The 16,854-nt window shown below is 45.0% G+C and overlaps 1 protein-coding gene across 1 annotated transcript in view; it reads left to right on the plus strand.

Moving 5' to 3' along the window:
- The window catches only part of LOC110489408 (thrombospondin type-1 domain-containing protein 7A), a 169,279-nt gene that overhangs the window by 74,735 nt on the left and 77,690 nt on the right, over nt 1–16,854 (plus strand). The window contains exons 4-6 of the mRNA XM_036971022.1: nt 2,027–2,205; nt 9,760–9,915; nt 14,900–15,103. Of these exons, the coding sequence (XP_036826917.1) occupies nt 2,027–2,205; nt 9,760–9,915; nt 14,900–15,103 (539 nt within the window). The remainder of the gene's footprint in view (nt 1–2,026; nt 2,206–9,759; nt 9,916–14,899; nt 15,104–16,854) is intronic.

Genomic DNA, 16,854 nt, shown 5'->3' on the forward strand with positions numbered 1-16,854 from the left:
TATTTTTCATGTTTAAGTATATTTTAGTAATTACATTTACTTTTGATGCTTAAGTATGTTTAAAACCAAATACTTTTAGACTTTTACTCAAGTAGTATTTTACTGGGTGACTTTCACTTTTACTTGAGTCATTTTCTATTAAGGTATCTTTACTTTAACTGAAGTCTGACAATTGAGTACTTTTTCCACCACTGTGTGTAGGTATGTACGGTAGGACCAAATCGGAGAGATAGGTAGGAGCAAGTACATGTAACTCTTTGTAGGTTAGCAGTAAAACTTTGAAATCAGTCTTAGCCTTAACAGTAAGCAAGTGTCGAGAGGCTAGCACTGGACTAATATGATCAAATGTTTTGGTTCTAGTCAATATTCTAGCAGCCGTATTTAGCACTAACTGAAGTTTATTTAGTGCTTTATCCAGGTAGCCGGAGAGTGCCTTCAGATAGTTTTAATACCCATTGACATATTTTTTGTCCACCCATCTACACACAATACCTCGTAATGACAAAGTGAAAACATGTTTTTAGAAATGTTGGTACATTAATTGAAAATTATATACATAAATATCACACTTACATAAGTATTCACACCCCTGAGTCAATACATGCTAGAATCACCATTTGCAGCGAATACAGTTGTGAGTCTTTCTGGGTAAGTCTTTAAGAGATTTCCAAACCTAGATTGCGCAACATTTGCCTATTTTTTTTTATTCTTCAAGCTTTGTCAAATTCGATGTTGATCATTGCCCCGCAACCGTTTTCAAGTCTTGCCATAGATTTTCAAGGAGATTTAAGTCAAAACTGTAACTCGGCCACATAGGAACATTCACTGACTTCTTGGTAAGAAACTCCAGTGTAGATTTGGCCTTGTGTTTTAGGTTATTGTCTTTCTGAAAGGGAAAGTATTCCTGTAGGAATTTGCCTGTGTTGAGCTCCATTCTGTTTCTTTTTTATCTTGAAAAACTCCCCAGTCCTTAGTGGTTACAAGCATACCCAAAACATGATGCAGCCACCACTGTGCTTGAAATATGGAGCATAGTACTCAGTAATGAGTTGTATTGGATTTGCCGCAAACATAACTATTTGTATTCAGGACAAAAAGTGAATTGCTTTTCCACATTTTTCCACTATTTCTTTAGTGCCTTGTTGGAAACAGAATGCGTGCTTTGGAATATTTTTGTGCTGTACAGGCTTCCTTCTTTTCACTCTGTCAATTTGGATAGTATTGTGGAGTAACTACAATGTTGTTGATCCACTGTTTTAAAGTCACCATTCGCCTCATGGTGAAATTCCTGAGCGGATTCCTTCCTCTCCGGCAACTGAGTTAGAAAGGACGCCTGTGTCTTTGTAGTGACTGTATGTACAGTATTGATACACCATCCAAAGTGTCATTGATTACTTCACCATGCTCAAAGGGATATTCAATGTCTGCTTTTTACCCATCTACCAATAGGTGCCCTTCTTCGCAAAGCATTGGAAAACCTTGATGGGTTTTGTGGTTGAATCTGTGTTTGAAATTCACTGCTCGACTGAGGGACGTTCCAAATTAATTGTATGTGTGGGAAAAGATACAGTAAGAGGTAGTCATTTAAAAATCATGTTATACACTATTATTGCACACAGAGGGAGTCAATGCAACTTATTATGTGACTTGTTAAGACACCTATCCCTTAAAAGCAAACTTTTACTCCTGAACTTATTTAGGTTTGCCATAACAAAGGGGTTGAATACTTATTGACTCAAGATATTTCCGCTTTTCATTTTTTATTACGTTGTAAAATGCTCTAAAAGCATCATTCCACTGTGACATTATGAGGTATTGTGTGTAGGCCAGTGAACAAAAATCTAAATGTAATCCATTTTAAATTCAGGCTGTAACACAACAAGGTGTGGAAAAGGTAAAGGGGCGTGACTACTTTTGGAAGCCACTGTAATTGTGGCATCCTTGATAATGTAATTAATGTATATATTCTTCCCAATCTATGTTATGTAAAAAAATGAAAATTGATTCAAATCATTCTCCTCTGCAGGTACAACTGGAAGACAACGGAGTGGACCGAGTGCAGGGTGGATATGTTGCTAAGCCAACAGGACCGTCGTCGTGGTAACCTAACTGGGCTGTGCGGGGGCGGAGTTCAGAACCATGAGGTGTACTGTGTCCAGGCAAACAGCGCCGACCCTGCCTCAAGCTCTCTCAATAGCAAAGAAGGTAACCTGACCAGCATGCAACTGTCCTTTATCCCCAATGTGTAATCTTTCTCCCATTCTGATAACTCATGCCCTTCTCCCATACTAGGTCATCTCTCTCACCAGTCGTGTGTCTATAGAAAGCCCATATCCATTGTGTCCCCTTTTTTCCCCTCCCATACGAATGCCTTGTCCCATTGTACAGATCTCTTCCACCTCGTGCACTGGAGACTGAGCACTTTTGCTAAGGCCGCACTCATGCCCTTACGCAATAGTAAGAAATTCAATGGGATTCCCTTGCCAGCCAAAATGCATGCACTAATGGTGCAGAAGCGTAGAATAGGAATGGGGTTGAGAAATGTGTTTCCCCATCCGGGGACCTTTGGAGATCCTAAAAGCCTTGCACTACTCAAAATTGGTGCATCCCTTCTGAAAACAATTCTCTAAAAACAATGGTACCCCATGTGAGAACAGTTCCTGACACGGGTGATAGTAGATATCATTGGATGCATCCCAAGTGGCACCATATTCCCAATATAGTCCACTACTTTTTACCAGGGCCCATAGTGTAGGGAATATAGTGCCATTTGGTAGGTAACCATTGCCTGTCTGACAAACACCCAATGTCAATATGACAGGGCAGCATATCTATACAGTCAGCAGAAGCAGTAATAACTCTCTCTGTCCCCAGATAATGTAGTAACTGTGTTCCCAGATAATGTATTAAAACTGTTCCCACTCCCTTGGTAATGTTACACACATGAATGCACAAACGCAAGCACAAACACACACACGCATGCACACACCCACCCCCAGGTGGACTGGAACTCAGACTGTTGAACAGCCGTCACTAGCCGGCTACCTGTCCTGCAACTTTTTTTTGCACACATACTCCCACACACTTGAACTTCAAACACACACCTCACACACACACACACACACACACACACACACACACACACACACACACACACACACACACACACACACACACACACACACACACACACGCACGCCTCATACATACACACACACCTCACACACACACACACACACACATCTCATACATACACAGACTACTGCACTCACATAAACACTCACACCCAAGCATACCCCCATACTCACAAACACATGCACATACATAGAGACCTTAAATACTGGACACTTCCTGTTTCTTTCATACTGTTTTTCACACTGTGTATTCATGTAGTGTATTCTCCAAATAGCTCATTATAATAGCTCTACTACTGTACATTGCATTTTAGTGACACTGTTTATACCCTCTGCATATTTATATGCCTGATTCTCAACACTGTAATATAGCTACTGCTGTACATATCATTCCTAGTATATCCTTTCGGTGTATATACACATAGATTGCATTTGGATAACAACAACATTGACGAATACGCTGATTCGGTGAGCGAGTTCATTAGAAAGTGCATTGAAGACGTCGTACCCATAGCAACGATTAAAACATTCCCAAACCAGAAACCGTGGATTGATGGTAGCATTTTGTGAAACTGAAAGCGCGAACCACTGCTTTTAACCAGGGCAAGGTGACCGGAAACATGACCGAATACAAACAGTGTAGCTATTCCCTCCACAAGGCAATCAAACAAGCTAAGCGTCAGTATAGAGACAAAGTAGAGTCACAATTCAACGGCTCAGACACAAGAGGTATGTGGCAGGGTCTACAGTCAATCACGGATTACAAAAAGAAAACCAGCCCCATCGCAGACCTGGATGTCTTGCTCCCAGACAGACTAACTTTTTTGCCCGCTTTGAGGACAGTACAGTGCCACTGACACAGCCCGCTACCAAAACCTGCAGACTCTCCTTCACTGCAGCCGATGTGAGTAAAACATTTAAACGTGTTAACCCTCGCAAGGCTGCAGGCCCAGACAGCATCCCCAGCCGCATCCTCAGAGCATGCGCAGACCAGCTGGCTGGTGTGTTTACGGACATATTCAATCAATGCTCCCAGTCTGCTGTTCCCACATGATTCAAGAGGGCCACCATTGTTCCTGTTCCTAAGAAAGCTAAGGTAACTGAGCTAAACGACTACCGCCCCGTAGAACTCACTTCCGTCATCATTAAGTGCTTTGAGAGACTAGTCAAGGACCATATCACCTCCTGACACCCTAGACCCACTCCAATTTGCTTACCGCCCAAATAGGTCCACAGACGACGCAATCGCAACCACACTGCACACTGCCCTAACCCATCTGGACAAGAGGAATACCTATGTGAGAATGCTGTTCATCGACTACAGCTCAGCATTTAACACCATAGTATCCTCCAAACTCGTCACCAAGCTCGAGACCCTGAGTCTCGACCCCGCCCTGTGCAACTGGGTACTGGACTTCCTGACGGGCCAACCCCCAGGTGGTGAGGGTAGGTAACAATATCTCCACCCCGCTGATCCTCAACACTGGGGCCCCACAAGGGTGCATTCTGAGCCCTCTCCTGTACTCCCTGTTCACCCACGACTGTGTGACCATGCACGCCTCCAACTCAATCATCAAGTTTGCGGACGAAACTACAGTGGTAGGCTTGATTACCAACAACGACGAGACGGCCTACAGGGAGGAGGTGAGGGCCCTCGGAGGTGTGGTGTCAGGAAAATAACCTCACACTCAACGTCAACAAAACAAAGGAGATGATCGTGGACTTCAGGAAACAGCAGAGGGAGCACCCCAATCTCAGGAGGCTGAAGAAATTTGGCTTGTCACCAAAAGCACTCACAAACTTCTATAGATGCACAATCGAGAGCATCCTGTCGGGCTGTGTCACCGCCTGGTACGGCAACTGCTCCGCCCACAACCGTAAGGCTCTCCAGAGGGTAGTGAGGTCTGCACAACGCATCACCGGGGGCAAACTACCTGCCCTCCAGGACACCTACACCACCCGATGTCACAGGAAGGCCATAAAGATCATCAAGGACAACAACCGCCCGACCCACTGCCTGTTCACCCCGCTATCATCCAGAAGGCGAGGTCAATACAGGTGCATCAAAGCAGGGACCGAGAGACTGAAAAACAGCTTATTTGTGTACTTGTTTGACATTTACTGCACTGTTAGGAGCAATTAACACAAGCATTTTGGTGCATCCGCTATAACATCTGCTAAACTGTGTACGCGACCAATACACTTTCATTTGATTTTCAACATCACAACTGTGGTGGAAGTACATGGTTTACGGCCCATGTTTTGTCATAGTTTGTCAACCTCGCTCCATATCATCTCTGTACACTGGACAGGTTGACAGGGAAATTGAGCTGGGAAGTTTTTTTTTGTATTTTTACCTCCTTTTTCTCCCCAATTTCGTGATATCCAATTACGAATCAATTACGATCTTGTCTCATCGCTGCAACTACCCAACGTGCTCGGGAGAGACGAAGGTTGAGTCATGCGTCCTCCGAAACATTACCCGCTAAACCGCACTTCTTAAAATCGCCTGCTTAACCCGGAAGTCAGCTGCACCAATGTGTCGGAGGAAACACCGTTCAACTGACGAACGAAGTCAGCCTGCAGGCGCCCAGGCCCACCACAAGGAGTCGCTAGACCACTGCACCACTCGGGAGACCCTCGAGCACTCAGTTCTGATTAAACTTGTGCACGCACCCAAAATCATCTCATCTTTTCCAGCTCTGCACAGGGAGGTAGAGAGAGGGGAGGAAGGAACTGAGGCAGGGAGGAGAAAGATGCACGGACGGAAAGAAGAGAGAAAGAGAGAGAGAAAGTGCTCGAGAGAGAGAGAGAGTAAAAAGTGATAGTGAAAATGAGAGAGAGAGAGCAGTGGTGTGACATGAAATATGAGTGTGGGGCACTACTTAGTCAGTGTATAAGGAAGGGATGTTGGCTGGTAGCGAGCCCATGTTTATCCAGCGCTTCCACGCTAACTCCCAGACTGTCCATCTGGTCAGGGGGCTCAACTGGCCACCGCTCACAGAAATTATTCAAACGATTCCAGCTGCTCTCAGACAGCCAGACAGAGGAGGCACTTTGCTGTACTGTTGAGGCTGTGATTGTAGTGGTATAAAGAGAAGGACAATCATCAGACGTCTAAACTGCAACTTGATAGATCTTTCAAATCTTGTGAGCGTCCTGTATTTTGAAGTGACAGGGTTATCTAGGTGACACAATTGATGGTGACAGTTGCAGAGAGAGAGAAAGGGAGTGAGAGAAGGATGGATAGAGAGGTAGAGTGAGAGGTAGGAAAGCACAGCAGCTGTCGTTACACATATTTTCCTTTTAATCCTTTCCTGTCAGCTCTATGGCACAATTACAACTTCCCCATCCACTTTTGGAATTCACTTTCTCATTCTACACTCTCTTCTCTCAATTCCCTTCTCAATCATCTATCCTGTCTTCAAAACTAAACATTACACACCTGGTACAAAACATGAAATACACAGTTCTGGGTTATTATAGGGCTCAACACAGAATTTCTCAAATCTCAGGCAATATAGTTTATATATTGCCTGAGTTTATGAAGCATTGTTCACAAATCTCCATCTCAGCTGCAACAGAACTAAATCTTCAGTCTGATTTAAACTGATGTGGTCTTGTTTTTTGCTTTCAAGGCTGATGTTTTTTGTGATTTGTGATTTGACTGAGGCTGGGTGGTGTGTGTGTGTGTGTGTGTGTGTGTGTGTGTGTGTGTGTGTGTGTGTGTGTGTGTGTGTGTGTGTGTGTGTGTGCGCGTGCGTGCGTGCGTGCGTGCGCGTGTGTGTGCGGAACAGTGGTGTCTCTGAACTCCCTACCGCCTCTCTGCTAGATTAGTCATATAAGCTTGTTGTGTTTGTACGCATTCTCAGTGGCATTTACATAGGAAAGAAGCTTTATTTGGACACAAAACTCCCCGTTTCAATCATTCTGGGGATTACAGCTGGCTTCAACAAACCCATGTTATGAATGCCAAAATGCTGGTGAAATGAGTTGGTCATAAGAAGCATTGATTTTCTAAGCCAACGCACGCACACACGTACGCACTCTCTCACACACACACACGCACACATATACATATACATATACATATGCACACCACGCACACACACTAATATTTCTGCCAATGTAATAATATCACAGCTCATGTTTAGCTAAACAGGACAGATTTAGATACGTATTCCGTGGGGGTTCTGATATGGACAACAGGGAAAAGCAGCAGGGAGGAAGGGAGAAAGGCAGGGAAGGAGAGTGCAGGGAGCCAGTGAATCTGATGCTACTGTTCAGTTCTATCCAGCTCTGTTCTGTTTGGTTGTAATCAATATGGATCCTTATTAGAAGGCCCATAGAGACATTCTGTAGCTAGAGGTAGAACGGCTGGCTGTGTGATGCCATCCGGAAGTACAGTTATAGATGCTGATGGCATGGGTTGACAGAGAGTAGAGGAGAGGGGCGAGCCGCAGGTGTCTGGCTGGGCTTGGAGGACTTAGTTTGGCCCCAGGAACCCCTCCGTGGTGTGGTGTGTAAGGCAGGGTAGAGACTAGACGAGACCATCTGGCAGGAGACAGAGCGAGAGACGCATGTGGCACCACAAACCAAGGTCACCCAGCACGGAGTCGTTCATTAATCAGCCCTTTGCTATTATGGAGGATGACAAAATACAGTAGCTACTTCAGTCCACACACACACACACACGCATGCACGCACGCACACACGCATATACGCACACACACACACACACACACACACACACAAAATGGCTTTGATGAAAATGGACCGGCAGACCGTGCAATTATATTATGTGGTGTGACCACATAAACATGTAAACATGTGGCGTCCTTATAATTTCCAGTCAGTATTGTTACTACCAGACACACACACACACACACACACACACACAAAGCTGGGACACACACACCCACACAGGTGTGACACGCACACAGGTAATATGAATGGCTGTGTTTTAAAACAGTTGGCCAGTGGCATAGGTAAGCCTTCTAAAGTGGCGTAGGTAAGCCTCCATTCAAAACCCTTTAAAGCACGTGTCAAACTCATTCCACGGAGGGCCAAGTGTCTGCAGGTTTTGGCTCCTCCCTTGTACTTGATTGATGAATTAAGGTCACTAATTAGTAAAAAAAAGTCCCCTCACCTTGTTGTCTAGATCTTAATTGAAAGAAAGAAATGAAAACCCGCAGACACTAGGCCCTCGATGGAATGTTTGACACCCCTGCTTTGAAGGATATGTAGCCTACTCCTCTTGATTGCTCCTATTCAGCTAGCATTGCCAGAGGGATTTTCTAATTACTAAAATAGACTAAAATGCTTCACAGATTGACAAAATGGATCATCACTCGGCAGGCACGCACTTACACACATATTTTAAAAGACAGCATTCAAAGGACAGACCTTTGACCAAGTGGTAGCAATTTGCATGTGAATGAGTCAGACTCAGGCTTCAGTCACAGCATGGTGATGGAGCGATTGGAATGACTCATCAGAGCAGTGAGCTTATAGAGACTCACCTACTGCTTTATCCACCGTGTGTGTGTGTGTGTGTGTGTGTGTGTGTGTGTGTGTGTGTGTGTGTGTGTGTGTGTGTGTGTGTGTGTGTGTGTGTGTGTGTGCGTGTGTGTGCGTGCGTGTGTGTCATTGAGCAGCACCGGGCTGAGCCTGACATGCCCTCACCAACTTTAAACATCTGCTATCTGAGCAGCTAACCGATCGCTGCAGCTGTACATAGTCCATCGGTAAATAGCCCACCCAATTTACCTACCTCATCCCCATACTGTTTTTATTTATTTACTTTTCTGCTCTTTTGCACACCAATATCTCTACCTGCACATTACCATCTGATCATTTATCAATCCAGTGTTAATCTGCAAAATTGTAATTATTCGCCTACCTCCTCATGCCTTTTGCACACAATGTATATAGACTCTTTTTTTAAAGAAAAAATAAAAAAATTCTACTGTGTTATGACTTGTTAATTGTTTACTCCATGTGTAACTCTGTGTTGCTGACTGTTCACACTGCTATGCTTTATGTTGGCCAGGTCGCAGTTGTAAATGAGAACTTGTTCTCAACTAGCCTACCTGGTTAAATAAAGGTGAAAAAAAAAATATTAAAAAAAGGCATTTGTTATTTCAACTAGACTGGATTTAGAAGGATGGCGAACAAATGAAAGGCCATACTGTTTGCTAAATGTTGTCTTGGATTTGAGATGGCGTGAGGGTAGGAATATTCATGACTATGAACATCCCGGTGGGGTTTTAGTTGGTGTGAGTTTTATTCATGACTGGTGGAACGATTCAGGATTAATTTTCATCTATTAGCCTGAAGTTTTAACCCACTACCCAGATGGAGAGGGCCAGGATAAAAGTAGGTAGTTCCACAGTGACAGTAATGATACAGCTCAGTATGTCCACTATATTACATGTAAATATATATGGATAATCTCTAAGGTCATATCACTGTACTACTTAGATTTCTAACATTGTGTTATTGTATGTTTTCATACTTGTAAACAGTGACCTATGCCTGGGCCTGCCCTCAACATTACCTAGTTGCGCCACATCCCCTGCCCTGTTCTGATACCATGTCTCTGTGGATCTCTCTGTGTTTCTAGCCTCCAGGCCCGTTGATGGTGACCTGTGCCTCAGCCCGCCCCCCAACACCACCCAGCCGTGCCACATCCCCTGTCCTGTGGAGTGTGACGTGTCCTCCTGGGGTGCCTGGGGACCCTGCACCTTTGAAAACTGCCTGGACACAGCTGCCAAGAAAGGTGGGTGGAACACTGCTGTAATTGTGGTTATGCCTAGGCTTTAGCTTTGTGGGCTAACACAAGTCTTGACTTCGATACCCATTCAGTCAAATAGACGGCCGTCTTGAATGTATGGCATTGGAACACCACACACTGGGTGTAACAGTAATAGCTATACTTTAGTAATGATGAATATATATATATTTTTTTATTGCTCCGGGCTGGGATACAGCACCCAAAGACATATCAATACAGCACCCAAAGACGTATCAATACAGCACCCAAAGACATATCAATACAGCACCCAAAGACATATCAATACAGCACCCAAAGACATAGCAATACAGCACCCAAAGACATATCAATACAGCACCCAAAGACGTATCAATACAGCACCCAAAGACATATCAATACAGCACCCAAAGACATAGCAATACAGTACCCAAAGACATATCAATACAGCACCCAAAGACATATCAATACAGCACCCAAAGACATATCAATACAGCACCCAAAGACATATCAATACAGCACCCAAAGACGTATCAATACAGCACCCAAAGACATATCAATACAGCACCCAAAGACATATCAATACAGCACCCAAAGACATATCAATACAGCACCCAAAGATGTATCAACACAGCACCCAAAGACGTATCAACACAGCACCCAAAGACATATCAATACAGCACCCAAATACATTTCAATACAGCACCCAAAGTCATATCAATACAGCACCCAAAGACATATCAATACAGCACCCAAAGACGTATCAACACAGCACCCAAAGATGTATAGTAATTAACACAAGAGGAGTAAAATAAAATACACAAGAATTGAGCTATATACAGGGAGTACCAGTACCAGATCAATATTATTTGTATTTGCGAAAGTACAAAGTATTAACTTAAGGGGGCTGAATAATTTTGCACGCCCAATTTTTCAGTTTTTGATTTGTTAAAAAAGTTTGAAATATCCAATAAATGTCGTTCCACTTCATGATTGTGTCCCACTTGTTGTTGATTCTTCACAAAAAATACAGTTTTATATCTTTATGTTTGAAGCCTGAAATGTGGCAAAAGGTCGCAAAGTTCAAGGGGGCCGAATACTTTCGCAAAGCACTGTATGTACATGAAGGCAGGGTAAAGTGACTAGGCATCAGGATAGATAATAACAAGAGTAAAATAAAGAACAAAGTAGCAGCAGCAAATGATACGTGTAAAAGTGTGTGAGTGTGTGTGAGAGTATGCGTGTATGTGCAGTATGTGTGTTTGTGTTGTGTCGGTATGTGTTTGTGTGTTGACAGTTAGTGCATTCGTCTAAAGATAGCTAGGTGGGACAACCACATCAATATCACACGCATAGTAGTTAAATTGTCCTCAATAATGTAGCTATCAGCAAAGTCAGAGCTTTAAAAGGTCAAGTGCAAGTGTTGGTTCAGTTTTTTATTTTTAGGTGGAGGGGGGTATTAAGATACCCTTTTAAGAGGTAGGGTTTCAGGTGCTTTCGGAAGACGGGCAAGGACTCTGTTATCCTAGCTTTAGGGGAAAGCTGGTTCTACCATTGGGGTGCCAGGACAGGGAAGAGCTTGGATTGGGCTGAGCGGGAGCTGGTCTCCGGTAGGGGTCAGAGGGCCAAGAGACCAAAGGTGGCAGAACATAGTGCTTGGGTTGGTAGGGAGGGGCAATTCCTCTTGCTGCTCCGTAGGCAAGCATCATGGTCTTGTAGTGGATATGAGCTTTGACTGGTAGCCAGTGGGGTGTGCGGAGGAGTGAGGTGACTTGGGAAGGTTGAAAACCAGGAATGCTGCAGCGTTCTGATAAGTTGCAGGCATTTGATGGCACCTGCGAGGAGCCCACCCAACAGCGAGCTGCAGTAGTCCAGACCGGATATTACAAGGGAAAGGAGAAAACTGGTTGAGTGTCATCCGCATAGCGATGATAGGAGAGACCATGTGAGGATATGATAGAGCCGAGTGATTTGGTGTATAGAGAGAAGAGGAGAGGGCCTAGAACCCAGCCCTGGGGCCACCAGTAGTGAAAGTACGTGGTCCAGACACAGATCCTCTCTACGTCACCTGGTGGGAGCAGCCTGACAGGTAGGATGCAATCCAAGAGTGTGCAGAGCCTAAGACACCCAGCCCTGAGTGGGTGGAGAGGAGGAGGTTCACGGTGTCAAAGGCAGCAGATCAATCTAAGAGTGTGCAAACAGAGGAGAGAGAGTCAGCTTTGGCAGTGCAGAGAGCCTCTGTGACACAGAGAAGATCAGTCTGGGTTGAGGGACCCGTCTTGAAGCCTGACTGGTTAGGGTCAAGAAGATCATTCTGAGAGAGATAACGAGAGTTGATCAGAGAGAGCTTGTTCAAGTGTTTTGGAAAGAAAAGAAAGAAGGGATACAGGTGTATAGTTTTTGACATCAGATGAGTCCAGTGTTGGTTTCTTAAGAAGGGCCATTTTGAAGTCAGAGGGGATGCAGCGAGTGGTCATGGATGAGTTGAGGGATGTGAAAAGGTCTTCAGAGATGGTTTGGAGAGGGGAAGAGGGGATGGGGTCGAGCGGGCAGGGTGTCCGGCATATGTAGAGTTTGTGAATGTATGAGGCTTTTGTGTTGGTGTAACAGTGTAGTGTGTGTGAGTGAGTGTGTTTGTGGTTTGTATGTATAGTCTAGTGAGTATGCGTAGGGTCAGTGCAAGATAGAGTCAGTACAGACAGTTTGGGTACCATTAATTGACTATATAGCAGTCTGGATATTTAGCAGTCTTATGGTTTGGGGGTAGAATTTGTCTCGGAGCCTGTTGGTCGGAGAGCTGATGCTCCTGTACCATTTGCCAACAGTCTATGGCTTGGGTGGCTTGAGTCTTTGCCAATTTTTCGGACCTTCCTCTGACACCGCCTGGTATAGAGGTTCTGGATAACAGGGAGCTCGACCCCAGTGATGTACCCTCTGTAGTGCCTTGCGGTTGGATGCCAAGCAGTTGCCATACCAAGCACTGATGCAGCCAGTCAAGATGCTCTCGATGGTGCAGCTGTATAACTTTTGAGTATCTCAGGGCCCATGCCAAATCTTTTCAGCCTCCTGAGAGGGAAGAGGCGCTGCCGTTTCCTCTTCACGACTGTGTGGGTGTGGATGGACCATATTAAGTTCTTAGTGATGTGGACGCCAAGGACTCACAGTCACACACAGATACACATACATGCTGGCTGGCTCAGCCCTTAATTATTGCTGGTACAGGAACAGAACAGCGGCAGCAGCAGTCTCTTAGCCCCAGCCCCCTTTATCACCTCCACCATGGTGACTAATGCATATTGACTCTACACTAATGAAGCATCTCAAATGGAAGGGACGCCGAGAAATTGTCCCCGATGCATTTTAAAGATTGATTCACTTGCATCTCTCTTTCTCTCTCTCTCTCTCTCTCTCTCTCTCTCTCTCTCTGTGTCTCTGTGTCTCACGCTACTGTACAGTATGTCATACAGCACACACACAACCTTGACTGGAGTGTGTGCTTGTCCATACCCGTCTGTGTGTGTGTACGCCCTGGCTCTCATTAGCCGAGAGAAGCAAACTCTTAGACCATCCTCTGGGCATTTCGTGACAACGAGCTCTATGCAGCATCAACATGACCTGATCTCCCAGTATTAGTTCAATCAATGTTTGTCACTTTTTGTGTTGGCTGTCCAAATGGAGTGTCTGCACACACACACTGTGATAGTGTCTATCCACCAGTATTTTATGGATTCTAGTAACATTTTGTGGGAGATAGGTTTTCAAAATATTTTCTGGTTTCTTAGATACGTGTCTCAGCCGCAGCCTTTGAGATGTTGCAACACCATACTGTAGTGGAGAAGTCATTATAGCCTACACTTTTCTCCATCACTATGTTTATCTGTGCAAAGAGTCCTCAGGCTCTGACAGGTTGGAAAGGCCTCAGTCAATCTGTTCATCTTGCTGTCCTTTACTGTGGTTCGACAGACAGTAGTGATATTAAAGTATTAAAGAAACAAACCCTGTTCTATGCTATCCATTACCCCCTCTATTACACCTTCACCCCCTATTCCCTTCACCTTTCCTAAACCCTCCTCCTCTCCCCTTCTCTTCACACTCTTTCCCTCACCCCATGTCCCTGTTAAACTAAACCATCCACCTCAGCCCTGACACCTGACAACACACCTCCATCCTCCAGCTGACCCTCCTGATTAAATAGAGGATTCGGGAAGAAAAGGACCGAATCCAAAATAATCAGAGGAAATATAGCCATCATCCACCTGAGTCCTCCAGTTCTGCTGGCTCCCCCATGGTCCTCCTTTCTTATCAGGCTGCAGCAACAGTGGAGATTAGACCCTGGGGCTGGGGGTAAGGTGTCATTGGGCTGGGCAGGCAGGCGTTAACATAACACACACACATGCACGTACACAGGCACACACATACATACACCAGCAATCACCACTTCCATGTCCTTGAGCATAGCGAGAGGAAAGCCCTCGGCCTTTGAACAGCACAAATCCCAGCCGTATTAATGGATAGCTGCATACATTAGTATACATGAGTCACTTTGGGTAAAAGCCTGGGTTAATGAGGAGAGAATAATAATAGTCATTATTGGAAGCTGTTTCTCTAATGTCTGTCATCTTCTGGGGCTTAATGGTCCTGTCGTGTTAAATAAATAAATACATAAATGTTATCATCAAAGCCAAGACACACTGTGACACTGTGACACACTGTGACACACTGTGACGGTAGCAGAAGAGAGGGGGAACTTAAGACATTAAGTCGTGACTCCTTGAAAAACAAGTTAAGCTATCCTGAAAAGTGTTACCACAGAGGGGGAGGTTAGTGTTGAGGGAGGCCCTGAAAAGGGTTACCACAGAGGGGGACTATACTTTATTTCAATGTTATTTGGGATAGTAGAAGCAGATCATAGAATGGCATAATTATACAACTATTTATGGTTTCATGGCAGCACCGGGATACCTATATCTGTTTTCCTGTCTTTTCCTACCAGGGTTCAAACTGAGGAAGAGGAGGATCGTCAACGAGCCCACGGGAGGAACAGGAAGCTGCCCTCACCTGGTGGAGGCCATACCCTGTGACGAGCCCAGCTGCTATGATTGGCTGCTGGTGAAGCTGGATGAGTGTATCCCGGACAACGAGAGAGAATGTGGACCAGGCACCCAGATACCACAAGTCCAGTGTGTCAACGGGGATGGTAAAGAGAGAGAGAGAGAGAGAGAGAGAGAGAGAGAGAAAGAGAGACAGAGAGAGAGAGAGAGAGAGAGAGAGAGAGAGAGAGAGAGAGAGAGAGAGAGAGAGAGAGAGAGAGAGAGAGAGAGAGAGATGGGTGACATAAGTCTATTGTATATCGATGTGTTAATTACCGTGTAACAATGGATTAACATGGTCTGTTCAGGGGTTGTGTTACAATACGGGTGAATAGTGGGTGAATTGGGTGAATTGTGGCTCAGAGAACCATATTGTTTTGGCTTTAGCTTTACTGCCTTAAACTGTGCCTGCAGGGGCTCAGCCATAGACAATGCACAAGTGTGTGTGTGAGTGTGAGTGTGAGTGTGAGTGTGAGTGTGTGTGTGTGTGTGTGTGTGTGTGTGTGTGTGTGTGTGTGTGTGAGTGTGAGTGTGCTTGCGTGCGTGAGTCTGAGTGTGTGTGTGTGTGTGTGTGTGGGTGTGTGTGTGTGTGTGTCCAAAAGGGTAATTGCTGTTTCTGTAGCAATCTTGTTTTGTGGATATTTATTATATTTATTGTTTGTCTTGATCCTAAGATTGCACAGAGCTATGGAGGCTTGTGTGTGCCTGCCTGCATGTACGTGTCCGTGTGTAAAGCTTTGTGGTAAAGGGTTTGACTGCAGCCACACCAGCCAAGGCGTGCTGCTTGATATCCCATGGGGCCAAGGGGCCAGGCACGAGCCACTGCTGGTCGTAATTGTGCTGAGACACACACAGAGCTGTGCTGGCACTGCCTGAGGAGGGACACATACACACACAGGGACAGAGATAGATACAGCACCTGCTTGTTCATGTTCTCTCCAAATGAAACTGGGCTACAGAGACAAATTTCAGTTAGCATGTGAGAGTAAATTAAGAAACAGTAACCACAGTGCTTGTTGCTTTTGGCAAGCACGGTACTATTGGCTACTTGTAGTATTGTAGATGTCTACCATTTGAAGACTGAAGAGAGCACCTTTATTTGGTTGGTTGGTATAGTCTAAGTCTAACAGGGCACAAATGTAAATCCTTAACTTTCCTCATTCTTATTCACACACCAAATGACAACTCTACCATTGTAGACCGAAGGGACCTTGTGTTTTAGTCAGGGAAGACCGAAGGGACCTTGTGTTTTAGTCAGGGAAGACCGAAGGGACCTTGTATTTTAGTCAGGGAAGACCGAAGGGACCTTGTGTTTTAGTCAGGGAAGACCGAAGGGACCTTGTATTTTAGTCAGGGAAGACCGAAGGGACCTTGTGTTTTAGTCAGGGAAGACCGAAGGGACCTTGTATTTTAGTCAGGGAAGACCGAAGGGACCTTGTGTTTTAGTCAGGGAAGACCGAAGGGGCCTTGTATTTTAGTCAGGGAAGACCGAAGGGACCTTGTGTTTTAGTCAGAGAAGACTGAAGGGACCTTGTGTTTTAGTCAGGGAAGACCGAAGGGACCTTGCGTTTTAGTCAGGGAAGACCGAAGGGACCCTGTGTTTTAGTCAGGGAAGACCGAAGGGTCCTTGTGTTTTAGTCAGGGAAGACCGAAGGGACCTTGTGTTTTAGTCAGGGAAGACCGAAGGGACCTTGTGTTTTAGTCAGGGAAGACCGAAGGGGCCTTGTGTTTTAGTCAGGGAAGACCGAAGGGACCCTGTGTTTTAGTCAGGGAAGACCGAAGGGGCCTTATGTTTTAGTCAGGGAAGACCGAAGGGGCCTTGTATTTTAGTCAGGGAAGACCGAAGGGTCCTTGTGTT

The sequence above is a fragment of the Oncorhynchus mykiss genome, chromosome 32 (genome assembly GCF_013265735.2).
Source record: "Oncorhynchus mykiss isolate Arlee chromosome 32, USDA_OmykA_1.1, whole genome shotgun sequence".
In the NCBI taxonomy this organism is placed as follows: domain Eukaryota; kingdom Metazoa; phylum Chordata; class Actinopteri; order Salmoniformes; family Salmonidae; genus Oncorhynchus; species Oncorhynchus mykiss.